Source organism: Garra rufa, chromosome 4, assembly GCF_049309525.1.
Source record: "Garra rufa chromosome 4, GarRuf1.0, whole genome shotgun sequence".
Taxonomy (NCBI): domain Eukaryota; kingdom Metazoa; phylum Chordata; class Actinopteri; order Cypriniformes; family Cyprinidae; genus Garra; species Garra rufa.
In genome coordinates, this window is record NC_133364.1 from 26,414,239 (window position 1) to 26,441,971 (window position 27,733).

The 27,733-nt window shown below is 34.7% G+C and overlaps 2 protein-coding genes across 5 annotated transcripts in view; both read right to left on the reverse strand.

Moving 5' to 3' along the window:
• Positions 1 to 27,733, reverse strand: part of taf3 (TAF3 RNA polymerase II, TATA box binding protein (TBP)-associated facto) — a 102,585-nt gene that overhangs the window by 50,378 nt on the left and 24,474 nt on the right. The window contains exons 1-2 of one of the 2 annotated variants that reach the window (XM_073838133.1): positions 17,632 to 17,896; positions 15,012 to 15,272 (exon numbers count right to left, since the gene is read on the reverse strand). The exons of the other annotated variant lie outside the window; for it this stretch is intronic. Coding sequence (XP_073694234.1) covers positions 15,012 to 15,272; positions 17,632 to 17,797 — 427 coding nt within the window. The 5' untranslated portion in view covers positions 17,798 to 17,896. Of the gene's footprint in view, positions 1 to 15,011; positions 15,273 to 17,631; positions 17,897 to 27,733 lie in introns of those variants that run through there. 2 annotated transcript variants of the gene reach the window in all.
• LOC141333778 (ATP synthase subunit gamma, mitochondrial-like) lies at positions 19,966 to 27,632 on the reverse strand. Of its 3 annotated transcripts, XM_073838910.1 has the most exons (10): positions 27,543 to 27,632; positions 27,060 to 27,094; positions 26,753 to 26,884; positions 24,431 to 24,635; positions 24,191 to 24,334; positions 24,045 to 24,109; positions 23,797 to 23,952; positions 23,564 to 23,660; positions 23,262 to 23,280; positions 19,966 to 20,195 (listed from the first exon to the last, which is right to left on the reverse strand). In XM_073838910.1, the coding sequence occupies exons 1-9, from the start codon at positions 27,581 to 27,583 to the stop codon at positions 23,274 to 23,276; spliced, it is 882 nt and encodes a 293-aa protein (XP_073695011.1). In that variant the 5' UTR covers positions 27,584 to 27,632; the 3' UTR covers positions 19,966 to 20,195; positions 23,262 to 23,273. The 3 variants fall into 3 exon arrangements, with proteins under 3 accessions (XP_073695011.1, XP_073695012.1, XP_073695013.1); XM_073838911.1 differs by lacking the exon at positions 23,262 to 23,280; XM_073838912.1 differs by lacking the exons at positions 19,966 to 20,195; positions 23,262 to 23,280 and having other exon boundaries at positions 23,560 to 23,660.

A 27,733-nucleotide genomic window follows, 5' to 3' on the forward strand; every position in this document is an offset into this window, starting at 1 on the left:
TAATTTGTCTTGTTGTTGAAACAATCCACCGACTATTTGATATGAAACACATTGCTTTGCGCATTTAGAAAATGTAACATTTACAACAAGAACGGCCGGAAATGCAAGCAAAGCCACTGGTTCGAAACGCCATACGTTAAAAGATAAAGACAGACAGGTTGAGAAAGACCCAAATGTGCGTAACGCAGAAAAGCAGTTACTTTAAGGTATCACCCCACATAATTGGGTGCGCATGTGGGTGAGAATTTCGTAGGCGGCGATCGAGTGTACGAACAGCATTTTTCCTGCCAGAGTCACGGCTTGGAAGAGCCCGTCTTTCATATCATAATGCCAGGAAGATACACGGTGGCCCTCAAAGCTAATCACATGACACCTACGCTTAAGCAGGAGGACAACGGACCAGGTCAATGCCCGCGCTGCAGAGTGCGCACTGTGTATTCACATATGGTACAGTACGTTTCTATATAAACAAACACGGCAAAACAAGAGATTCCAGAGAAAACACGTGGAATATGTTTGTGTGCTACAGAAAGACAGACAGCAAAGGAGAGAGACATAGACAGAGAGATAAGGGAGAAAAGAGGTTGGCTAGTGCAAGAGTGCCATCTAAAGGAAGAAAGGGTACTGCTAGAAATTTGGTGGGGTGAGATGTTAAACTCGAGTCACAATTGAATGATAAACCCTGGACCACAAAACCAGTCTTAAGTAGCACGGGTATATTTGTAGCATATTTGTTTTCTTTTATGCCAAAAATCATTAGAATATTAAGTAAAGATCATGTTCCGTGAATATACTTCGTATATTTCCTCTTATAAATATATCAAAACGTAATGTTTGATTAGTAATATGCATTGCTAAGAATTCATTTGGACAACTTTAAAGGCGATTTTCTCAATATTTAGATTTCAGAGTTTCAAATAGTCGTATCTCGGCCAAATATTGTCCTATCCTAACAAACTACACATCAATTGAAAGCTTATTCATCAGCTTTCAGATGGTATATAAATCTCAATTAAATAAAACTGACCCTTCTGACTGGCTTTGTGGTCCAGGGTTACATTTATCAACTAAAACAAGACCAAACTCATATCTAAACAAGATTTGCTTTGACTGAAAATGTATGTGCACTTCAAATAAAAAAAATAATATAATTAAAAATTAAAGTCATTTAACAGAAAATACAACCATTTATAGATAAATACATACATTTATCATGCTAGCAAAATTAGAAATGGACTTAATAGACTAAAATCCAGCACTGTCTAGTTTTTGTTTAGTGTATTTACTAAAGGTGTAGAAAATTTTTCTTTGGCAATATTTGCTAATGAAGCTTTACTATGTAAAGCTAGACACTTAGAATTCTAAAATAGTGCATTTCAAAGGTAATAATTAATTAATGACTTATTTATCATTAAAAAGGGCCAAATATGGTATTGAGAAGGAAATAAGTTTCGAGAGGCACAACAGCCAAATTAGTGGGTGGCAGTTGACATTTTAAAAGCTTAGTCAGACAAATCCCACATCACACCAAATCAAATGCAATCGACATATGCTGCCACAGAGGATAGAGCATGAAGATAATAACGTGGGAATGAGAAAAACTTTGATGTTTAAACATTAAAATTAAACATTTACTTTAATAATTACAACTCTAACCCCATCTCACCTCAAATCCCCTTTTATAACGGCTTTATTTACATTTTTCAATGTGACTCTGGATACGCTGTATGGGTCAAAATGATCGATTTTTCTTTTATGCCAAAACTTAGGATATTAAGTAAAAATCAGGTTTCATAAAGATATTTTGTAAATTTCCTACTGTAAATAAATCAAAACTTAATTTTTAATCAGTAATATGCACTACTAAGAACTTCATTTGGACAACTTTAAAGTTGATTTTCTCAATATTTGGATTTTTTTGCACCCTCAGACTCCAGATTTTCAAATAGTTGTATCTCAGCTAACAAACACATACATTAATGGAAAGCTTATTTATTCAGCTTTCTGAAAGATATATAAATCTCAATTTAAAAAAATTGACCCTTATGACTGGTTTTGTGGTCCAGGGTCACATATAGCTAAATATACAGTTGATGTTTTACTGTTAAGAGGCATGAAAAAAGTCATGAAGGAAGGCCTGAATTGCACCGTTTTGCAGAGGTCTGCAAAAAAGTCTTAGACTTTATTTATTCGTTTACATTTATGTATTTAGCAAACTCTTTCATATAAACCAACTTATAATTTTTGCAATACAACATTCATGTATGTGCATATTTTTTAGTTTATGTAAATCTGCATAGCTTTCATTAGACCAATTTTTTCTAAATCTATGCCAGGCTTCAAAACCTGGATCTTTATTGTGAACACGGCAGGGTTTAACAATAAGCTTGATTTTTTTTATAATAATAATAATTTTAAAAATCAAAAATGCAATTCCATGTTAGCTATAAAATCAAACATTTGTGCTAGAAAACAAAACTAAATGTGGTGCAATAAATACAATTTTGACTTAATTTGTGTTTATTTTTTGTAGATGCTTCTCAGATAACTTCAAACCAGTGACATTCAATACGTCAAACTGAAATTTAAAAGCATAAGCCTGGTTCTTGGCTGTTTGGACGTGAATATAATCAACCACAAACACTAATCTAAAAGGATCGTATTGTTCAGACATGCTCAGGATTTTACATAAGGTACTATTTATTTCTAAAATTGAGAAAACGAATAATTGGTAATGGTTTAAGTTTCAAAACTGCGAAAAAAGGCTATATTTTTGCATAAAACAGACACACAAAAAAAATCCTGATCCACCTGTTAAGTTCCGACTCGGAGCCTTGATAAATCACATCATGCTGTGACACGAAACTTTATAGAGATAAAATAAGCTTGACTTTGCTCATACCTGTATCTGAAGACTTTACACTCGCACAAGCGTTTCGGCTACGAGAGGATCAAGTTTGGAACGAAGGACACAAAACCGCCACAGACAGAGAATGAAAAGAGAGCGACGGTGGGACGAAAAGAATAGGACATGCTGAAAACGGGAGCGTGTGACAAAAGAATCAAACGATTCTTTGGGAGACATAAAAATGGAGTGGATTATGTGTTTTATGAAGATCTCACCGAGGCGGTCGCGAAAGCGCTTTCAAGTCGGCTAATTATAAGAGAAACCGGAGAGAATGTGAGAGTTTGGAGTGGGAATAAAAGATAGGAGAGGAAATTCGTTGCACGCACACACACGCACACACACACACACACACGTTTTGTGTTAGCACACCTGGGCAGAGGAGGGCAGCGCGCTCTCCAGGACTGATCCTGGGTCAGGTGACCTCTCCACCGAGCCCAATAGCCGGCTCCTGTCTGTCTACCGTTCACACACACTCAAGACAGGCTCGCAGGTACCTGGCCCAGTGCAGCAGGGAGTCATCCCAGACCTGTCAATCAGAAAGTGGCAACGAGCAAACACGGACCTCTCTGTCTCTCTCTCTCTCTCTCTTACATACACACACATGCTCTCTCATCCACGCAGTTGGCTGACGGGGGGAGGTAAACGGTTGTGACAGGGGGCAGTAGGGTTGGGTTGAGCCATCTATCATAAAGCCACGACAGAGTAACATAAGACCAGAGGCTTCCCTCTACACACACACGGAGCTCACTCGACAGCAGCTAACAAACACATCTAAAGGGAGCGAAAAGGAAAAAAGAAGACAAAAAAGAAAATTCTGTCAACGTTCAGTCGTGCTCATGTTGATAAAATCCACATGAATTTCTCGTGTGAAGAATAAAAGGAGATATTTTGCAGAATGGCCCAACTGCCCTTTTGCATAAAATGAAAGTGAATGGGAACTAAGAATTTTGACAGGGCTCTATGCTTGCATTTCTTTTTTTTTCTTTTTTTTTTAGGAGCACCTTCTGATCAATGACAAGAAATGTTCTCATTATTAAGCGATATTTGCCTCATTTTTATTTTACCTTAATAAATGTGTGATTTATGTCAAATTCTTCAATTTATGTTTATTTAAATAGATACATTTTATGAATATAAAAGTATTTAATTATTAGAAATGACACTTTTAAAATGAAAATAAAACCACCAGTAGGTGGCAACAAGTCACTGTTTTATTGTCACTGAATTATTTATTTAATCGATTAAGTCAAATATGTATGGAAGCCTGTTTCCATCACTGAATACTGAGACGGATCATCACTAAAGACCTCGCCAACCTAGACGGCCATCGGCGCTACTCCACAGGAACCTGATGAGTTCTCTACAATCGGACATTGGTACAAACTGCTGGTTTCGTCTGGCCAGAGGAGAACTGGTCCCCCGACTGAGCCTGGTTTCTCCCTAGGTTTTCTTCTCCGTTTCTGTCACCTGTGGAGTTTTGGTTCCTTGCCGCTGTCGCCTCTGGCTTGCTTAGTTGGGGACACTTTCCAGCGATATCGTATACTATTTGAACTGAACTGGATGATGATATCACTGAATTCATTGATGAACTGCCTTTAACTGAAAATTGATTGTTTATAATAATGCGTTACTTACACACTATTGTGCTGTTTAAATACTGTGCAGTTGCTTTGACACAATCTGTATTGTTGAAAGCGCTATATAAATAAAGGTGACTTGACTTGAATAAAACAATAAATAAGGTAATTGTGACTTTTTATCTCACAAATCTGACTTTTTCTCGCAATTGCAAAATATAAACTCACTATTCTAAGAAATAAGGTCAGAATTGCGTGATATAAACTCTTTATTGTGAGTTATTAATGCAGAATTGCATGACATAAATTTGCAAGTTATAAAGAAAGTCGGAGCTGCAAGATAAAAACTCACAGTTTAGACTTTTTTTCTCTCAGAATTGCGAGTTTATATCTCGAAATTGTGACTTTTTGTTTCAGGATTGCGAGTTTGTCGCAATTCTGACTTTAAAACAAGCAACTGTGAGTTATTAAATCAGAATTGCGAGAAATAACCTTGCAATTGCAAGTTATAAAGTTGCAATTCTGAGAAATAAGGTCAGAACTATGAGATATAAACTCACGTTTCAGTTTTTTTTTCTCAGATTGTGAGTTTATATCTCAAAATTGACTTAAGCAATTGCGAGTAAAGTCAGAATTGCGAGATATAAACTTGATCCAAAATCGCAATTGCATTCTGACTTTATAAAACACAATTGTGAGTTATTAAGTCAGAATTGCATGATATAAACGCACAATTCAGATTTTTTTTCCTCAGAATTGCCAGTTTATATCTCAAAATTGGGACTTTTTTTCTCAGAATTGCCAGTTTATATCTCAAAAATGGGACTTTTTTCTCAGAATTGCAAGTTTATATCTCAAAATTGACTTAAGCAATTGCGAGTTAAGTCAGAATTACGAGATATAAACTTGATCCAAAATCGCAATTGCATTCTGACTTTATGAAACATAATTGCGAGTTATTAAGTCAGAATTGCAAGATCCAAACTCTCAATTGCGAGAAAAAGATTTCAGACTTTATCTCACAGTTCTGACTTTATTTCTCGCAAATGTGAGTTTATATGTCGCAATTCTGACTTTATAACTCGCAATTGCGAGTTATTAAGTCAGAATTGTGAGATCCAAACTTGCAGTTGCATTCTGACTATATAATACACAACTGTGAGTTACTAAGTCAGAATTGCGAGATATAACCTTGGAATTGCGAGTTATAAAGTTGCAATTCTGAGAAATAAGGTCAGAACTTCGAGATATAAACTCACGATTCAGTTTTTTCCCAGATTGTGAGTTTATATCTCAAAATTGGGACTTTTTTCTTCAAGATTGCGAGTTTATATCTCACAATTCTGGCTTTATAACAAGCAACTGCGAGTTATTAAGTCAGAATTGCGAGATATAACATTGCAATTGCGAGTTATAAAGTTGCAATTCTGAGAAATAAGGTCAGAACTTCGAGATATAAACTCACGATTCAGTTTTTTTTCCCAGATTGTGAGTTTATATCTCAAAATTGGGACTTTTTTCTTCAAGATTGCGAGTTTATATCTCACAATTCTGGCTTTATAACAAGCAACTGCGAGTTATTAAGTCAGAATTGCGAGATATAACATTGCAATTGCGAGTTATAAAGTTTTTTTTATTTTTTCTCAGAATTGCGAGTTTATATCTCAAAATTGACCTAAGCAATTGCGAGTTAAGTCTGAATTGCAAGATATAAACTTGATCCAAAATCACAATTGCATTCTGACTTTATGAAACACAATTGCCAGTCAGAATTTTCTCGCAAATGTGAGTTTGTCGCAATTGCAAGTTTTTAAGTCAGAATTGTGAGATCTAAACTTGCATTTGCATTCTGACTGTATAATACACAATTGAGAGTTATTAAGTCAGAACTGGAGATCCAAACTTGCAATTGTGAGAAAAAGTCAGAATTGTGAGTTTTTATCTTGCAATTCTGACTTTATTTCTCGCAATTGTGAGTTTACATCATGCAACTGTGAGAAAAAAAAAAGTTCCTTTAGTTAGGAATGAACAAAAGGACCACAAATTGCAGGGATGCACAATTTATAATTGATACTAAATTTGTGTAAATAAATTTCAGCCTTTGCAATTTGATTATCACATTGAGCCATAATCACGATTAAACATGCAGCCCTAAACGAAATGAAAAAGTTTGTAAAAGTGGTCCAAATTTTAAATCTTGTGAAGTCATATGATAACTTTGTTTGATGTCAATGGTGCACAATTCATTGTCATACAGAATGTGGCAATTTTGGATGTAGAATGTGGAAATTTAATTTTGATCTGCTCCTCACACAAGGCCATTCCAGACTTTTGAAAATGTAGAAATTAGTCATTTAGATTTGTGATATAGATTATTTGTGTCCTTTCTGGTGCTTCGCAGCTTTGGTCACCATCCACTTCCACTGGGGCAGCATGAACATTCTTCAAAACTTCTCATTTTTTGTTCCACAAAAGACCATTTAGAACAACATGAGGGTGACTAAATAGTGACAGAATATTAATTTGGAGTGAACTATTAATTTAAGCAAGAAATAACTATTGAAAACACATGGAAATTCTCTAAGGCTTCTCCTCTGCTCCCGCCAACACGAGCTGTCCGTCAGATTTATTTGATAGCGTTTTAATTTGCTCTTTGATTTGATCTGGATGAGCAAAGTGGCCTGTTTAGGTACAGTATTTTAACAGGGTCGACGAATGGAAAGTAAAAAAGACAAATGGATCCAACGTCGCCAAACCTCTGTAAAAGAGCAAGAAGGATGGACGAGAGACAAAGAGAGAGAGCGGAAGAGAGAGAGGAGAATAAATCTGCACTCCTCCATCGATCCCAATCCTTTCTGCTCTCATCTTATCTTTGGGTCTGAGGGAGCCAGGCAAGTTTAAACGATTCTGACCTTGTCCGACATAAATAGTCAGAAAACTACAAAGAGCAGATAGCCCTCTCTCTCCATGAGCAAAGGGGGACGAGGAAGGGAAATACATTGAGATAAGAGGAGGGGAGAGAGATAATACAGGAGTTACTACATCAGCGAGAGTGTCACAGACAGACATAAACAGCACACCGAAGCCCCTTTTCTACCGATAGGGTACCAGTGGCCAATCTGGAACCGTTACGCATGTTCCCATGACAGAAAAGGCCGTTCTGGACGTTAAAATTGTCTCCGCACTGGCCCCTTAAACCTGCCGATTAAATCTTTTATGTAGAAAAATCATGAAGTATTAAAAGTATTTTTAAATACAAAAAATATTTTTAGCTAATTAATTTTTATTAGTAAATTATTTGTTGATTTTTTGTTAAAAAAAAAAAACTTTTAACCTAAAGACGCTAAATCAAAACACTCCATTTCCGACCAAGCACCGGCTCTAGCACGTGAACCAGCACCACTTCAGTAAAAACAGGGGTACGGCTGACCTGAGAGAGACAGACAGAGAGAACGTGAGACAGTAATGACTATTATACTTAAAAAGACAAAATTCTTTTCATCAGGTCGGATTCTCCTGGCTACGGGAGCGTGCCCTTACCAATCAGAGCGGGCCCTGGGCCCTATTCTCTCTAAAGAAGATGTGAATGTCGCGGCGGAAGAAAAGGAGAAAAGACGGAGGCCTTTAATATTCATCCTTTTCTCTTTTTAGAGTGTAACGGCTGCACCTGACATCTACGGAAACTGTGCAAATCTCTTCATGCATTGTCAGGCTCTCCTCTAATCATTTTACGCCCTTGTGAAGCTTTGAAAAGAGCCGATAACGAAGCGAGTCAAATACAGAGCTTGCTCAATTCATAAGTTAACAGAAGCACAGCACACGCTAGCAGAGACTGAGGTAATAATCAGCACCCCTGGACCAGGAGATTCAGTGTCTACACTTCGAGAGAGCGGTGTGATGCGATGCAACAAAACTAGCTCTGTCGACGGGATGATTGTGGTAATGACAGAAAGGGACTGAACACAAGGCTTGCAAAACTGCAACACTCACGTTATAATTACTAAAGTTGTATGTACTGCACATAGTTTATGATGCATGCATGCAATGCAACAAAACCTGCACTTAGGGATGTCACTATCGATTATTTTGGCAATCGAGTAATCTGTCAATTATTCTAACGATTAATCGAGTAATCAGATGATAATTTTTTTTTTTTTGTAATAATAAAATAGACCTAAGTTAACAATAGCCTTTAAAATGACTTAAATACATATATAATAGCGAAGAGGCAATTATAATTAGTTCAAATAAGGTATCAAAAGCAAGTAGTCATATGGTTTTATTGAACAAAACTGTTCATATACATAATGTACAGTAAACAGTAAAGCTACATTATGTACAGTGTACTTTATGCACTATAATAAATGCCTGCAGAGGGCGGCAACGGCCTGACGATTGTTTTTTTAAACTTTAATATTTGTTTAATCCTTGTTTCATAATTGACTCAACATACATTTAATTCAAATATCCACTTAATCTTTAATATTTGGCCATTTATTTATGACAAAAATGCTGCAGGCACTGTAGTTTGTTGAATATGTGGACATCAAAACATGTCAGGGCGAGGGCGAGTCAGGGCGAGGGTTTAAACTTCTATATTAAAATCGTGATGAACAGTTAGCATATAGAAATATACTGATGTATTCTCCTGTGTTTGCGTAGGGTTATAAATGATATATCTTAGAAATCTGATGAAATAGCACACGTTGGGTTCCCAGATAAACGTTATTATAAACCTAAACTCACAATAACATACAGAGATAGAGTTTGAGACGCTCCACACATGTAAATGATAACAGTTCTTGTTTAGCAACACTTACTGTGAACGGAGCCGATCTGAGACGCATGTAAATAACCTAATGTTACACGCATGTAATTAAGTAAAGCGCATATTTTAAACCTGCCTCGAATATATATATATATATATATATATATATATTTTTTTTTTTTTTTTTTTTATTGCATCGTAGCATTTGTGAATTTTTTTAATAGCATTATGCTTTATTATCATTTTAAATGGGTTTAAAATGAGGAATGTGCCACTTCCTGTATTTTGCCGATTACTCAACACGGGCAAAATGCAATCGAGGATTTTTTGAAAACGAATACTCGAATAGAATCGAGGAATCGTTACAGCCCTAATTAATTACACTACTTAGTTACTTTTTAGGGAAAGTAATGTGTTGCGTTACTTTTAAAATCTGGGCAGGGCTTGCTTGTTTGTTTTTAATACAAAAGTCTGTGCAGTAGAACGCAGGAGAAATTCACCACGGAAGTACAAATGTTCAAATAGGAAGTACAAGTGTTAGTTTATCTAAAGTAATTTTTGCTTATTAATATGGAGTCAAATATCACCTCGTAATGGGAAGGCAAATTTTTGATTATGCTTTGATTTGATTACGCTCCCAGCCTTTTTTTTTTTTTTTTTTATATGTGAATACAAATACAGCAGAGCATTGCTTACTCTAACTTTTCACAAGCAAAAGCCTAACACTGCAAAACAGCAGCAGAGCAATCATATATACGATGGATGTGCATGCATCAGAAGTTGAAAAATTGCATTTATACAAGGTTTTTTCAAGTTTCTTAACCAGACTGCGACAAGCAATGAGCAATGGGACATCCTGTTGCTTGATTCCTCAATTGGGGTCATTCTTTGTAGGCCCGCCCATCCATTTCTCATTGGTCCAAATTCCTGTTTCACAGAGCAAATAACGCAGGAAACTTATCAAGTCGTTTATGTTAAGGACACTGTGTCTACTGCCTCAACAGCATGAAGACCAACAGGACCATGTCCTTGTGCCGCACATTTGGCTCAACGTGCGGTTCAACACCGCAGTCCGTTCACGTAGCTTCATTTTGCAGCTGTAAATTTCCAGAGCAGTCATCTTAATCTTGTTCTCTCTCTGCATAGACGGAGAGACTTTATCAGGTTGTGTGATCACTGGTAATTTCAGTGTACAGATGCAATCGCGCTCTCTCTACCTCCCATTACCTTCTTCCCTCAGGACTGAACAACAATACGCTCCCACACAATAGACAAACAAGAGCCTGTTGACTGGGAGAAAACCCACCAATGCAGCAACGACAACAACTCTGTCCAATCTGGGTTCATGTAAAGAAACTGAAATAGACAGATTATTACTATTACCTTGCTTGCATATTTCCTCTGGCGAATGATAGAACACTCACACGTATACAAAAACCAAGTCTGAGCCATCTAGGGACAAGAATATCATACTGTACAGTGATAAGAGTCAGTCAGCAACTACTTAGTAAACACTCAGAACTTTCTAGTTAACATACAAAACACCTTAGCAGGCTGTTGAGTTTTAAATGGGCCAGCATCACTCACTTTTACTTAAAAAGCATATAGAATGTATTTATCTATGCTGTTTACTGCAACAAACAGTAGGCATTTTAGGCAAATAGTAATAATAATAATATCTATAACTGTATATCAAATTAAAATCTTCATTCACAGAGTATTACTCATATACACTACAAGAGAAATGGAGAAAATTATAAAGAAAATCAGACGAAGTGAAAGGCAAAAATATGGTCATATAGTGCCAACCTGTGGCTTAATATGTTACTGCAGAAGTGGATCATATTACAGACTATTAGTGCAAACAAACTGATGACAAAACAATTTGTTGTCATTAAGAAACTATTTTATTTATTTTAAATAAAACAATATAAAACAAAACAAAAATGAAAAGGGTTAAATTTTGAGTTAAAAAAATAAAGCTAAATATAAATATTTAAGAAAATAATATAAATGTAAATATAAATATTTTAAAGAATAATATAAAATATATATTATACATTTAAATATAAATAATAATATAAAAATGACTAAAACTTACACTAAAAACAAAACTGTACATATAAAAGCTCATTCAAAATATAAATAATATATATATGTATATATATTACAAGTCAAAAGTATTTAAACAATACGTTTTAATGTTTTTTCAATACGTTTTAAGAATTCTCTTCTGCTGAGCAAGCCTGGATATATTTGATCCAAAATACAGCAAAAGCAGTGATATTGTGATATATTTTTACTATTTAAAATAACTGCTTTCTATTTGAACGCATTTTTAAAATGTAATTCATTTCTGTGATCAAAGCTACATTTTCAGCATTTTCAGAAATCATTCTATATACTGATTTGCTGTCCAAGAAACATTTTTGATTATTATTATCAATATTTAAAACTGTTGAGAACTTTTTTCAGGATTCTTTGAAGAGTAGAAAGATCCAAAGACCAGAATCTAAAATAAAAAGCTTCTGTAACATTTTACACTATTCCATACAAAAGCTTGGAGTCAGTACATTTTTATTTTTGTATTTATTTTGGGGGGAAAATTATAGAAATTAGTAGTTGTATTTAGCAAGGACACTTTAAATTGGTCAAAAGTGATGATAAAGACATTTATAATGTTAAAAAGATTTTTATTTCAGACAAATGCTATTCTTTTAAACTTTCTATTCATCAAAGAAACCTCTGCTGTTTTCAACATAAAAATAATAATAAATGTTTTTGAGCTGAAAATTTGACTATTAGAATGATTTCTAAAGGATCGTGTGACTGGAGTAATGATGCTAAAAATTCAGCTTTAAAAATCACAGAAATAAATTACACTTTAAAATACATTCAAATAGAAAACAGTTATTTTAAATAGTACAAATATTTCACATTTTTAACATTTATGCTGTACTTTGAATCAAATAGATGCATGCTTGCTGAGTTCTTTAGAAAACATTAAACATCTTACTGTTCAAAAACTTTTGACTGATAGTGTAAATAATACTGAAATAACACTAGTTGATATGGATTTGCTATAGGGCATTCTGGCACAAATCAGCCACACTGAAGTCTCTATTATATTTAGTTTTTAGTGATTAGGGTCACTTCTTCAATGCAAGTCTATGGGATTTGGTTTTGGCAATGTCAACATTTAATTCTTATTATAAGTAGTTTGTTCAAATCACTAACCTCAACCATGTGCAGTAGTAAAATGAAGTTTCCTTAAGCAAGTAGCACTAAAAATACAAACCACACAAAAATCCATTTGTGTATATAACACTCAAAATCACAGCGGGGCTCCGTAACCTTTGTGGTTTGGAGAGAAATACATACAGTACATATTATATATTACAGAAGAACGTACTGTATGTTTAAACTTTTGTCTGTTTTGCCTATAAGAGCACATGTAGATTTGTGGCATGAGTGTGTGGAAGTGTGTAATACGGCCTCTAACTGATCTATGAGGAAGAAACGGGAGACAGGAAAAAAGAAACAAATGGAAACGGAGGAGAAAAAGAGACCCTGAGTCTTTCTTCTGGCAGAGGGGCATCCAGCTGAGCGCTGGCTCCAAGCCCAGTTAGACCCCCTGCCCTGGCTGGACTCTCTCTCTCTCACACACACACTCACCTGGGATGTCTGCCATCCGGGCCGGACCTCCGCCAGCTTCTCACACACACATGGCTGAAGGCCTAGAGCCCGCCGACTTCCTGTTTCACACACACAGACACCCGCAAACACACCTCACAGCCAGAGAGCTTCCTGTCCGACCCGAAACAACCCTGATCATGTCCGCCCCTCCACCACCCACTGGCACTGCCTCCGCTGTGTGTGATGGAGAAGGCAAATGTGTGTTTGTGTGTGGGAGATATGAGCCGGATGGGGTGAGAGTGAAGGACTGCAGCACTGGGGGATCATGGGATACGTAGGTTCCTGTGTGCACCACTGTACGGGACGGAACTCAATATGGGCACACAGCAATGCATTTTGGCAAAATAGACATGAGTACTTGAGTTTGCGGCCTGTGCCACACCAGTATATACTGTGTGAAATTAAAAATGTGCAAAATGGTACAGATTTGATCATTTTTGCCATATTATTATTAGTGAGGTAGACAAATTCATGTGATAAATTTGTTATTAGTAGTGCTGTCAAACGATTAATTGCATCCAAAATAAAAGTTTTTGTTTACATATGGTGTATACTGTGTGTATTTATTATGTATAGATAAATACACACACATACACTCTATGTTTTGAAAATATTTACATGTATATATTTATATTCATAAAAATATATATATTGTGTGTGCGATTAATCACGATTAATCGTGATTAATCACATCCAAAATAAAAGTTTTTGTTTACATATAGTGTATACTGTGTATATTTATTATGTATAGATAAATACACACACATACATTCTATATTTTGAAAATATTTACATGTATATATTTATATAAATATATATATTTTGTGCACGATTAATCATGATTAATCGTTTGACAGCACTAGTTATTAGTGATACGCCACGAAGCATATATATATATATATATATATATATATATATATATATATATATATATATATATATAATGAAATGATTAATAAAATACTATTTATTGTTTAAACATTAATTACATAAAGTGTTACAGAAATACTTATAGCTGCACCTTAAGTATAATTTGACAAGGAAATGTAACTAAATAATTAGATAATATTTAATAAATAAAAAATGTAAAATGAAATTAATAAAATCATATTTTTTTCTAATATGAGAGACTGGAATACTTCCAAAAATAGTTGTTTTCACCTCATTTTAAATGTAATTTTTAATTTTTATTTAAATTAAATGAATTGATTTTCCTTTAGTATGTATGTGCGGTGAGTAAAGAAAATCATTTGGAACTAACGCCAACTATTTTTTTCTTTTCCCCATTTTTCTACTAGAACCAGTGTTGAGGAAAGATGCTTTTAAAAGTAAAGCATTACAATATTGTGTTACTCCATAAAAACGTAACTAATTGCACTACATAATTACTTTTTATGGAAAGTAGTGCATTGCGTTACCTTTGGATTACTTTTGTGTTACTTTTTGTCACTTGAGCTGGGCTTGTTTATTTATTTTTAATAGCGAAAAACCCAAAAGTTATAATTTTGGCAACTGTAAAGGCCCTTTCACACCGAAAGTGAAATTAATAAGTCTCAGGCTTACACCTCACTCCCAATTTCTCTTACAAAATGGTCAGATGTCAGTGAATAAATGGGAAAACAAAATAACTTACTTAATTGAAAAAGTAACTCAGAAATGCTCTGGTAAATTGAAAAGTAATGTGTTACTTTGAAAAAGTAATCTGATTACATACTGTAACTCATTCTTTGCTTTAAGTGTTTACAGAAACACACCACAGATCATGTTAATTACTAACATTAAATATAATTATTACTTTAAAGTAAAACATTGTAATTAAACATCACTTACTAATTAATAATTACTAAGATGCTATTCACTTTAATTCAGCATTTCTATGTGGACAATTTGCTGCTGTTAAACTGGCAAGTTAAAATTGGCCCCAGACTACTACTTTCCTTCCAATATAGTTGCCAATAAACCAGCAAACTGTCAGTTAAAACTAAACAATGTTGTATTATCTTTTGATAACATATCGCTTGCATATATTCGGTTTTGCCTCTACAGCGATGGTGGTACGTACCTTCCTGCAGTGAGACGAGCGGAGGGAAGTACTCCGGGATATAGTCTCTCCTCTCTCCCCTCAGAGCTTCGCGGGCGTCCGTTTCAAAGCCAGCAGCAGGAAACTGCAGAACGCTGCTCTTGCTGATGGGAAACTGAGGGATAGTCTGTGGGAAGCCAACAGGCTCCATGTTATTTACATAGTCCTCGAGTTCAGCTATACTGACTCCCAAAAGTCCAAAAGCCTGGTCCACATCACTCAGTCCAGGGTTTGTACGTCCATCTGAAAGAAAAGACAGAGAGATTATGCAATGCACATACAAAACTAAAGTGTGTTCAGCACCTTTATTTATACCATATAAGAAATAAATGCCCAATAAATATAACATTGAAGCCTAAAATTTTTAAAGAGACACCAATATGTAGGGAAATGCCTCAAAAAGAAAAAAACAAACAAGCAAATGAAAGAATAATGTGTGATAATGTTATTAGTTATATCTCAAAAACAATTGCCTTCAAGTTTTCAAAACATTTCAACAACTGCATTCCAACAAACCAAACTTTCAAAACAAATATTCACTAAAATTTTCCAAGGCCAAAACATAGACCCCAATGAGCATGTTTGCAGACTTTCACTTTGACAACAAGCAGGTTAAGATATAGTTGCTTTACTACTAAATACATAAATAAAAGAAAGTGTATCTGTTTGTGTTATTATAGTGAAATAATTATATACACTACCTGTCAAAAGTTTTTGAACAGTAGGAGTCTCTTCTGCTCACCAAGCCTGCATTTATTTGATACAATACAGCAAAACCTGTAAAATTTTGAAATATTTTTACTATTTAAAAAAAATGTATTCTATTTGAATATATTCTAAAATGTAATTTATTCCTGTGATCAAAGCTAGATTTTCAGCATCATTACTTCAGTCTTCAAAGTCATATGATCTTTCAGAAATCACTATAATATGCTGATTTGCTATTCAAGAAACATTTTTTTTATTATTAGCAATATTTAAAACAGTTAAGTACATTTTTTCAGGATTCTTTGAAGAATAGAAAGATCCAAAGATCAGTATTTATCTGAAATAAAAGGCTTTTGTAACATTATACACTATACGCTTTGAGTCAGTATAATTTTGTATAATTATAGAAATGAATAATTTTATTTAGAAGGATGCTTTAAATTGAACCAAAGCGATGACAAAGACATTCATAATGTTACAAAAGATTTCTATTTCAGATCAATTCTGTTCTTCTGAACTTTCTATTCACCAAAGAAACTAATAAAAAAAACTATAAACTAAAAATAAACTATTTTCAACATAATAATAACATTTTTTGAGCAGCAAATCAGAATATTAGAATGATTTCTGAAGGATCATGTGATGATGCTAAACATTTGAAAGCACAGGAATAAATGACATTTTAAAATATATTCAAATAGAAAACAATTATTTTAAATAGTATAAATATTTCTAAATTTTACTGTTTTGCTGTACTTTGGATCAAATAAAGGCAGGCTTGGTGAGAAGAAGAGACGTCTTTAAAAAAAGCATTAAAAATCTTAGTGTTCAAAAACTTTTGACTGGTAATGTATGAAAAAAAAATATTTCAGTATTTTTTTTTTCTCTTTTCTCAACATTTCTCATTTTCATTTAGTTCGCTAAAATAAAAAAAATGTAACTAAATGAAATAAAAATTAATACATATAGACGTAATTGTTAAAGAAAAACTAATACAAAATACTACTACTTGCCACAAAAATAAAAACTAATTTAAAATATTTTATATTTATATAACACTTACAAAACAAACATTAACAAAAACATCCCAAACATTTAAATAAAAGACAAAACAAAAACGTTTGCAAACGGCTTTCACAACCTACTTGCATTGCATGAAAGTGTATGTTTTGAACAGCTATTAATGTTTACTAAAAGACTGTATAAAATGGTACTTATAATAAAATAACCTTAAAGAAAAATGTTTAAAAAATGAACTTGTTTTATTTTAGCTAGATGCAAATTTGATGCACTGAAATAAAAGGTTACTAAAACTTTTACATTTTTAAATCTTATGTAAAAAACACATGAACTGCACAAACACAGATGATGCTGCAGCTTACATCATCACTATGGCAACAAGTGGGAATCCATACTCTGTTTCCTTGTTAACTATTTCACATTATCTTGTTTGAGATACAGCAAACATTTAAGGCTCCGAGAAGCATATTATTTAACATTTCAATCATTTTAAGCAGTGTATAGTCTGTTAAGCAAAGTCTGATTCAGTTAGCCTAAATAGACAGCTAACTAGTCTCTGGTCAGCTGTCAAAACATACACACTGTGAAGTATGATAGCTAGCTTCAAAACTAACATCTTGCAAAAATATAATGTGTTTAAGCGTCCAAGAAATTGCTTAAAGGTAGTTCTTTGGGAACGTTTAAACCCAATAATAGTAAAATGCCCATTTGAGGAGCTAGTTAGCTTAGCATGCTAACAACACTTGGCATGCTAAGTGGGCGGGGCTTAACAACAAACACACTATCTACAGTGTGGACTAACATACTTCACAGCACACTACTCCAACACAACAAGGCTGTTATTAGGCTCAGAAAGGAGTATTAAACGACTCACAGAGCTCGGAGTATCGGTGGCAGCTCCGGGACAGCTGCTGCAAGTATCTCTCCAGCACATCGGACAGCAGATCACAGGCGCTCAGCTGCACCGCATCCCAGCCCACCGCCTGACACACCTGCGCCACGGACACCCGCAGCATCGAGCGTGCGTAACTCTCACACATCTCTCCGCTCCCGAAAGCCCGCTCTCACGGCGCCTGGAAAGGCTTTGATTTGATCATTCACATGAATAGGGACACTGGCGCTTCCATAGGAGCCGCCATCTTTACTTCCCAAGCGAAACATCGTGGAGCAATCGATCGCGCATGCGCAGAAGAGCGGAGAGTCTGATCGATTAGAGCTTGCTCGATTAGACCCCCTGCATATGGAAGCGGTGCAGTTGGGTGATGTGTAAAAATTACAATAGTGATGATTTGTAAAACCTTGAGTGTTATTTCAAAAACAACTTTGTGTAAATTAAAAAATCTTGGTTCAAGTGGAATTGGTAATAAATAAGAAAGTAAGAAATTAGATAAAAGTCAGTAACTCTCGTTTCGGCGACTCGTTTTTTGAAGCTTTTATTTAACTTACATGAATCGGTTCAACCTAACCGGTTCAGTGGTTCTTTTACGTTATTTCATGTTCCCTGACACCTCCATAAATATATATTGAGTAGGATTTTGTTGCATAGAGTGGTATTTGCTCCTCTTGTGTGTTACATTTTTATTTTTATTGTATTATTATTGTACTCTGGCACTGGTCTATTATTTTTTTTTCTTGCTATTTCTTTTTGTATGTCAGTGTGTTTCTATTCTTTCAGTAGGGCTGTCAAATCGATTAATTGCAAAAAAGTTTGTTTGCATAATATGTGTGTGTACTGTGTATATGTATATATAATTACATGCACATGCATATGCATATTTAAGAAATATTCATATTAAATATAGGCATGTGTTACACCTACATTATGTAAACAAAACCTTATTCTGGAAGCGATTAATCGTTTGACAGCAGTAATTTATATATGATTTACATTATATATAAATGTAAATCTCTCTCTCTATATATAAATATATATAAATATACACATTACACAAACATATGTAAACAAAAACTTACTTTGGAAGTGATTAATCGAGCATAATCATTTGACAGCACTAATTTATATATGATTTATATTATATATGAACGTAAATAATATCTCATATTTCTTAAATATATAAATAGTAATTATTTTGTCATTGTATTTGTTAATTATGAAATTAACATTAATGCTAATTTCATACAGTATACTTCATACATATATATATATATATACACATATACAATTTAAAGGATTTGTATATGACATCCATATATTCAGGACATATTTATGGTAAAGGTAATTTTTTTTTACTTCACTTACTGTCTATGTCCACCATAGTACTAACAGTACTTTGGTAGGTCATAGTAGAACAATCGTAATAGTTATTTTCAGTAAAAGTTTGTATCAATTTATACGATTTACTTAAAGACTGTATGAATTGGATTTAATATTACAAAAAAAACTGGAAAGTTTTGTGAAAGATTCTCGTTAATGCAGAAGTAAATTTAAAGCAAATTATTTTTGCAGCTAAAAAGTCATTTTAAAGTCTGATCTTATGCTTATATTACTAGTATATTAAATGGAATGTTACAAATATAATTTGAATGTCATCTGTCTACTGAAAAATGTGCTCCCATTCTTACATTTTTAAACAGTTTCTTAGGCATAGTGAACTCAGATGACTCAATAAAAATGTCTTCAGAAGAGAGAGAGAGAAAAAAAAAACAGTTGGGTATGGTGCTGCGCATCAGCTCTCAGATGATAACCATCAGAATCTGAGCTCCAGTGGCAGCTGATTAAATAATGTATGAGTGACCCATATGGTCAAACTTTCTACTTGCCCATTACTTTAATAGATCAGACCCTCTTCTACAATCAGTGACCCCCAAATTCACCCTTTCATGGATACAGACACCCAACACCGCGGCTCGATCATTTAATCTGATACTGTGGTGGCTGGCCGGGCTTGAGTTTCAAATGGATAACAAGGAGGCTAAACTTGTTTTGATTGGCAATTATAAGAAGGAACAATAAGGATGCCGTTAAGTCAATTGGGTTTATCAGTAATCAGTTCAGAGTAACTTAATACAGCTTTAAGCAAAATACGTAAACGCCAGAGAGGGTTTATTGGAAGGATTGACCTTGTGTTCTGTTTTGGCAGACGTCTTCTTCAAATGCTCCGTGTATTGATAACCTCTGAGCGTAGCCAACCCAGTGGCTTCAAAGAAGAGTTCACAAGCTTTAATTCCAATGGAAAACAAGCACGAGTCGGGAAACTTGCTTTTTATTTTTTTAGGAGGACATCAAAGCTGATTAGGACATGCACTAGAAATAGACTTGAGAAGTCAAATGGATGGCATTTCTCTGTAAGAGGTTTATTTTGTCTCATTATTGTATAAACAGAAGCACATATATATTTATGAATTCTACACCAGGTGACGAAACTGGAGAGCATGTGAGCCAGAACCACACTGAAACATCCCAGGAATCCTCTTTATCTGTAATGAGGAAAAAACAAAGAAACATTTAGTACCTTCTAAACACTCTAAAGGCCTGTTCACACCAAGACAAATGTTGAGTGCAAAGATTTGTTGCGATAATTTCACATTTGAACACACAGCTGTTAATGCATGAATTTGCCATTTCATTGATCTGAACAAAAAAATAAAAAATTGCACATGAATTGTTGCAACAAACATTTGTGTTGGTGTGAACATATAGAATATGTTTCTGGCCTCTGATATATGAAAGCAGCATTTAAATTAAAAGGACAGTTCACCCAAAAATTCAAATTGTCATTAATTACTCGTTCAAAACCGGTACAATATTTTGGGTGAAATCCGAGAGCTTTCTGACCCTGCGTAGACAGCAAGGCAACTGCCACTTTCAAGGCCTAGAAAGGTAGTAAGGACATAGTTAAAATAGTCCATGCAACAACCATAAGGTCTACGAGAATATTTTGTGTGCAAAGAAAACAAAATTAACAACTTTAGCACTTTCTACATCCTGCTTCAACCGCACCACACACGCGTCGTGGTATTCTCAAAAACGTGCATCGAAGACTGACACAAAAAAGAAGAAATTGTTGAATAAAGTCATTATTTTTTGTTTTCTTTGCGCCCAAACATTATTCTTGCAGCTTTATGACTTCACGGTTGAACCACTAATGTCACATGGACTATTTTTTTGATGTTCTTGCTACCTTTCTGGCTCTTGCACATGTCAGTTGTGTTGCGGTCTATGCAGGGTCAGAAAGCTCTCGGATTTCATCACAAATTCCTTAATTTGTGTTCCGAAGATAAACGAAGGTCTTACACCTTTGGAACGACATTTCACATATTTTAGTCTGGCATTATACAGTAGTCAACATTTGAAGAGAATTAAAAAAAGTTCAAAGAAGAGAAAAGAGCAGGTATTGCTTTGGTTTCAGTATAACTTTGATGAAAGGTTTTGATCCACTTCAAATGTTGACTACTGTAGTTTGGGAAAAGTATAGTAAATGCATACAAATCTGTCAAGTACTTGCTGAGTTTATTCATTTTTGTGGTGCATTTTTAAAAAAAAGACGTTCAAGGAGACCGAAACGACAAAGTGCGCCCTGTTTGTTTTATAAAAGCACAATGTTTTGTTAATATTGCGAGTGTATACAAATAAAAGTAGACTTTTTACAGTTTTAACCAATGCATTACTCGTCTGTACAATTAAAAATGACAGAACATTAAGTTCTTTTAGCTGTTGTTCAAGTTGCTTTTTTGTTTTGATACTTGCGTAATTTCTCAGTCAATATTAAATTACGAAAGAACTATGAGTTTCACATTGTACTGCACTTTTTAGATTTGCTAACTTGAAAGTAACTTAAAAATAATTACTAATCTAGTTGCATTTTAAATTTCAAATTACAATTTTAAAGTAAATAGTAACTTGGATTTTTTTTTTAGTAACTTACCTAACACTGCCCATGTGACATCAGTGGTTTAACTAATTTATGAAGCTAGAATACTCTGTGCGCAAAGAAAACAAAAATAACGATGTTGTGGTACTCCTGTGAACGTGCGTCGAGGACCGACACAGAAAAGAAGAAATTGTAGAATAAGTCAATATTTTCGTTTTCTTTGCACACAAAAAAATATTCTCATAGCTTCATAAAATTACGGTTGAACCACATGGACAACGTTCTTACTACCTTTCTAGGCTTTGAACGTGTCAGTTGCATTGCTGTCTATGCAGGGTCAGAAAGCTCTCAGATTTCATCATACATATTCTAATTTGTGTTCCGAAGATGAATGAAGGTCTTACGAGTTTGGAATGACATGAGGGTAATTAATGATAGAATTTAAATTGTGTGTATTCTAATTACTTTTCCTGATAATGCAGTAATGTAATGCGTTACATTTTAAATTCATGTAATTTGATAAGTTACTAATGTCAATAAAATGACATTAAGTTACAAAGAAATATGAAGTAAAATGCATTATAAAATAATGTTTTGCGCATCAGTATGCCCTTTAATAAATCACCAGGGAATGTGAGCTAAAATGCAGATGAGTTGTACAAAACTTAGATGCAATGAAAGGTTGCCTATTATATTTAAAAATGTTAGTTTGGGAAATTATAGTTTGGGAAAAGTCCAGCTAGTTAATGCTGACAAGTTTGTCAGGTATTCGCTGAGTTTCCGTTCCTTTTAAATGGCACATTTTCAATATTAAAGTTCAAGGAGACCAAGACGGCAGAAAGTCCACTCTGTTGTTGCTTTACTTTACAAAAGCACAATGTGTTGTTGTCGATATTCCAAGTGTATACAAATAAAATACTTTAAATTTCTGAAAGAACTACGAGTTTCAATTTTTTTAGGTTTGATAAAGTAAACTTCAAAGTAATTTAGTTAGTAATCTGATTACTTTTTAAAATTTTAAAATAAAAGAAGTAATTAGTAGTGGATTACTTTTTTTTCGTTACCCAACACTGCCCATGTGACATCAGTGGTTCAACTGTAATATTATCAAGGTACAAAAATTGTGTGCACAAAGAAAACAAATGACACAGAAGAGAAGACATGTTTGAATAAAGTCACTATTTTTGTGTTTTGTGCGCACAAAAAGTATTCTCGTAGCTTCATTAAATTATGGTTGAACCACTGATGTCACATGGACCATTTTAACAATGTCCTTACAACCTTTCTGGGCCTTGAACGTGTCAGTTGCGTTGCTGTCTATGCAGGGTCAGAAAGCTCTCAGATTTCATCAAAAATATCCTAATTTGTGTTATGAAGATGCACAAAAGTCTTACAGGTTTGAAACGATATCAAAGTGAGTAGTTAATGACAGAATTTTCATTTTTGGATGAACTATCCCTTTAACATCCTTGCATAAAGGATATGTCTAAGGTCTAACCAATAAAACTATAAGTCAGCATGTCATTCTCTAACGAAAAAGTAAAGCTCTTTTACTCAAATAACTTTCTCTAGTAGAAATTAACTAAACCCACTAAAAGAACCCCCCACACACAACAAAACACCTTTTTTTATAATCAAACAACAAATCCTACGGTCTGCTGCAGAACGTTACCTCAGTCCTGCCTCAGTTTCTGTGAACGGTGAACATGCATATTATGGAAGGTCAGTGAGGGAAAGATGGAAATTGAATTAATGTGGGTTAAATTAAAAGTGCAAAAATGACACATGAAAGAAATGAGTTCATAAAAATAAATAAAAAAAACATAATTTTGATGTAACAGAACAGTGCATTAGAAAAGGTTAAACCATAACCCAATACAGAGAATGAATTAACGAATCAATAAGACAGACAGATGGCATGCAATGGTTATAATGAGGGTAAAAGACAGGCAAAAAAGGGGAAAAACATCTTACAGAGCAGCGGCTCCAGAAATGATCTCAATGAGCTCCTTAGTGATGACAGCCTGGCGGGTTCGGTTGAAGGTCAGAGTCAGCTTGTCAATTATCTCAGCTAATGAAGAGGAAAAAAGAGACATGATTGCAAAGCGATAATATTAGTGACGATTACACTTCTGCGAGGAATATAGGAAGCTGGTCATCATAGTCTTTTCAAAACTGAAAGGATGACGACGTATAAATTGACTCACAAGCATTCTTGCTGGCGCTGTCCATAGCAGTCATCCTAGCGCTCTGCTCACTGGTGGTGGACTCCTTCAGCCCAAAGTAGATGATGTTGACCAGAGCAAACTCCTGATAGTTCCTCAGGACATCAGCATCGATGTCATCATAGATGCCCATGTTTTCTGAACAAAACACATGACAAATGATTCAGTTATTACATTGCGATTAGTGTCAGGAACGATTAGTGTCATCCAGCCTAACAACTAAATGATACCTGAGCTTGCAACAGTGTCAATGGAAAACAGAGGTTTCTCATCTGTCTTATATGAAATCACAGACCTGCAGAAGACACAAATCAGCATCAAAATCTATATTTGGTTTAATGTTTGGTATAAAACAATGTGCATTATATAATCAAACCTAAATCTGTTGTATACAACGGATCCCTGGTCAAACTCATAGCCGGAGTCCAGCAGCTCTGTGGCAATGACAGAAGCATCAGTAAAAGTAGGGGGTTTGCGGCCCACCTCCTTACAGTTGATCAGGATGTGTTTGCCATGGGTCCTGATGGTCACAGAAGCAGAGGAAAAGATTAAAGCAAAGAACATTGCGAAAATTATTCAATGAGAACAACAAAGACAAACCGAGAGAGATATATACCTGTAGAGCAGACCTCTGAGTTTGTCACCGATATTGACAATCATGACCTCTTTGCCAGCGCTAGATAGCTTGGCGATCTCACTCTTCATGGCTTTGGCCACGCTGCTGTGGATGGCACCGCAGAGACCACGGTCAGATGACACACCAATGATCAAGTGCTTGTTCTTGTCTTCCGGAGCCTTGATCTCAGCCTTCTCATAGAGTGCTAAACAACAATGACATGAAAAAATAACATTCACAAGATGTTCTAAATGGATATCTATGAAAGCCAGTTTCCACCACTGAACAAAAAAAAAAAAAAGGGAATTGCAACTTTTTTTTTTTTTTTTTTTTTTCTCTCAGAAATGCATGATACAAACTAAGGGTGCAACGGTTCTCGGTAAAAAATTGAACCGTACGGATCTCCACACACGGTTCGGTGCGCACTAGGACCGCGGTTCAACTTAAATCTGACAACGCATCTGTAAAATGATTTGTTTTAAGTAACAACATGTAAAACAAACAGGGTTATACAAGTGTATGTTTCTGTTGATGGATGCGCATTCTGGCTTCCCAATACATTACAACGTGGACAAACCATTTTTGTTCAATGCGAGTGCCGTATACTGGAATATGAGCAATCAGTGATTCCGTCATCTTACAGGTGCTGATAGCACGCGTGTGTAGGTAAGACCCGAACAGCACACATTGCTATCTTTATTTAAGCTAATGTTTTTTAAGCTTTGTCAGTTTAAACATTTACGAGCCATAAGACGCGAGTTCGCGTGCAGTGAGAACATCTGTGTGTGCTCTCATCCGAAGCGCGCAAACCCGCACCTCAGAACGCGCGCAAATATTAAGCTCTCTTTTAAGTATTGAGTTTGAATGGACAAATTCACACAAATTGTCAAAATGCCCATCTTGGTAAGTATCCTAGCAGACATAGCCGGCTAAACGTTCAGTATCAGTGCACTGGATCAGCGCATACAAAGTGACCGCAATTTCTTAATATTAATCAAACAGCAACAGCAAGGAAATCACTCGCTGCTCTTTATTGAATAGCTTTTGTAATGTTAATAAAGATTAAGCTTTAATTTATATTGTAAAATATGCAATGCTTTTTTACATTTGATTATTTTTTCAGTTTCTGTACCTAAAAACTAATGTTAGACCTACATAAAAATGTTTATTTTATTTGTATCTTTACTCAACTGTATTTATTTGTGCTGTTGCTTGTAGTTAGATTATTCTTCTTTATTTTTATTTGACAGTAGTTTTTTACTATACTATACTTAACATAGCACATGTACCGAAACCGTGACTCTAAAACCGTAATACAAACCGAACCGTGAGTAAGTTGAACCGTTGCACCCCTAATACAAACTCACAATTCTGACTTTTTGTCTCAGAATTGTGAGATATAAACCCGCAATTGCATGTTTTAAAGTCAGAATTATGAAATACAAACTTGTAATTTCAAGTTATAAAGTCAGAATTGCGAGATCTAAAGTCACAATTGTAATATGATAGACAATTCCGAGTTAGAATTGTGAGTTTATATATCGCAATTTATGAGTATTGAAAAAGTTATATCTTGCAATTCTGACTTTATAACTCGTAACTGCGACTTTTTATCTCACAATTATGATGTTTTTCTCAGAATTGCATGATACAAACTCGCAATTTTAATTTTTGTCTAAGAATTGTGAGATATAAACTTTCAATCGCGAGTTATAAAGTCAGAATTGCGAGATAGTCACAATTGTAATGTTATAAACAATTCTAAGTTATAAACTAACAATTCTGTGAAAAAGTCAGAATTGTGAGACAAACTCGCAATTCTCATAAAAAAAAAAAAAACATCAGAACTGTGAGTTTATATCTTGCAATTCTGACTTTATTTCTCGCAATTGCCAGTTTGTCTTGCAATTCAGAGAAAAAAAGTCAGAATTGTGCATTTTTATCTTGCAATTCTGACTTTGTTTCTCAAATTATGAGTTGAAATTTTGCAATTTTGACTTTATAACTTGCAATTGCTAGTTCATATCATGCAATTCTGAGAAAAAAAAAAAAGTCAGAATTGTGAGCTTATGTCTCGCAATCCTGACTTTTTAACTCGCAATTGTGAGTTTATATCTCATAATTCTGAGAAAAAAAAAGTCAGAATTTCAAGTTGTCGTCAAAGACTGAATTGCGAGATGTGAACTCACAATTGTGAGAAAAAAAGTCAGAATTTCCTTTTTTTTTTTTTATTCAGTGGCGGAAACAGGCTTCCATAGATATCGTAATATCTGTGCACTATAATCTTAATTTTGTGAAAAATTATATGAATATGCTGCATACCCATAGCGCCAGTGCCATAGACCCGGGCGGGCTTCAGGGATCTCTCAGCTCTGGAATACTTTGCTGCTGCCACCATCTTCATGGATTTGGTGATCTTCTGGATGTTCTTGATGGACTTCAACCGAACGGTGACTGGTGAAAGGAAAAAACACTGGTCAGAAACTTCATACAACTGTCTGTTATGTACAATGACATGACTGCAAAACAAACACCAGCAAGATACAAACACATTTAAGTACATTAACTACATTTGTAAAGACATGAATATTAGATGACCTTTAATAAAGCAAAAGGAAACTTTACTTACTGTCCTTCAAGGTAGCCATGTTCCTGACCTGCCCACTGCAAGAGATGTTTTAAGAGGTTAATCTTAACCACAAATAAATGCATTATAATAACTCTCAGAGCAATGACGCATCAATAAATGTGATAATCAATTGAAATTACATTGAAAGCAATGCATACCCTAGAAACCCACACTGGTATTTACGTCATTGCGTGACGGTTTGCATACAAACAGCTCAAAACTCAAGAACATAATTTGATCAAATATGTGGATATTGCAGCATATTGTTATTAAACAAGCATTAATAAACATGGAAATGTCAATTCGCGGTCTGTCATCCGCTTAAACGCACACACTGCGGCCTAAAGTTCAGCACGTCCTTGCTCCACCGTATCCTCATTTCATTGACCAACTGACGCATTTTAGTTTCATTACTTATAAACGTACATTAAATACATATTCCCAGAATGTTACATATTCAAAAAAAAATCTATAAAGTCTTACCATTGTGGGAGGAACACCGCCGCGCTGGTCCTGGCGAACATGTTCACTTCAATGAAGGTCAGAGCCGCCGGTCTGCGCAGGCGCAAATAAAGCGCTGAAAGACTTATTCATCACAATCTCGCGATATTACAGGAACACACGAATTAGTGACGAAATACGCAGGTTAGCAAAGCGACGGATCGCGTCACGGC

Bases quoted from the DNA above. Each gene is read 5' to 3' on its own strand.
- LOC141333778 (XM_073838910.1), bottom strand. From the start codon at position 27,583: ATGTTCGCCAGGACCAGCGCGGCGGTGTTCCTCCCACAATG. The intron at 26,885-27,059 runs GTAAGTAAAGTT...TCCTTTCACCAG, and splicing joins CATGGCTACCTTGAAGGACA to TCACCGTTCGGTTGAAGTCC. The intron at 23,953-24,044 runs GTATCATTTAGT...TGTTTTGTTCAG, and splicing joins TGACACTGTTGCAAGCTCAG to AAAACATGGGCATCTATGAT.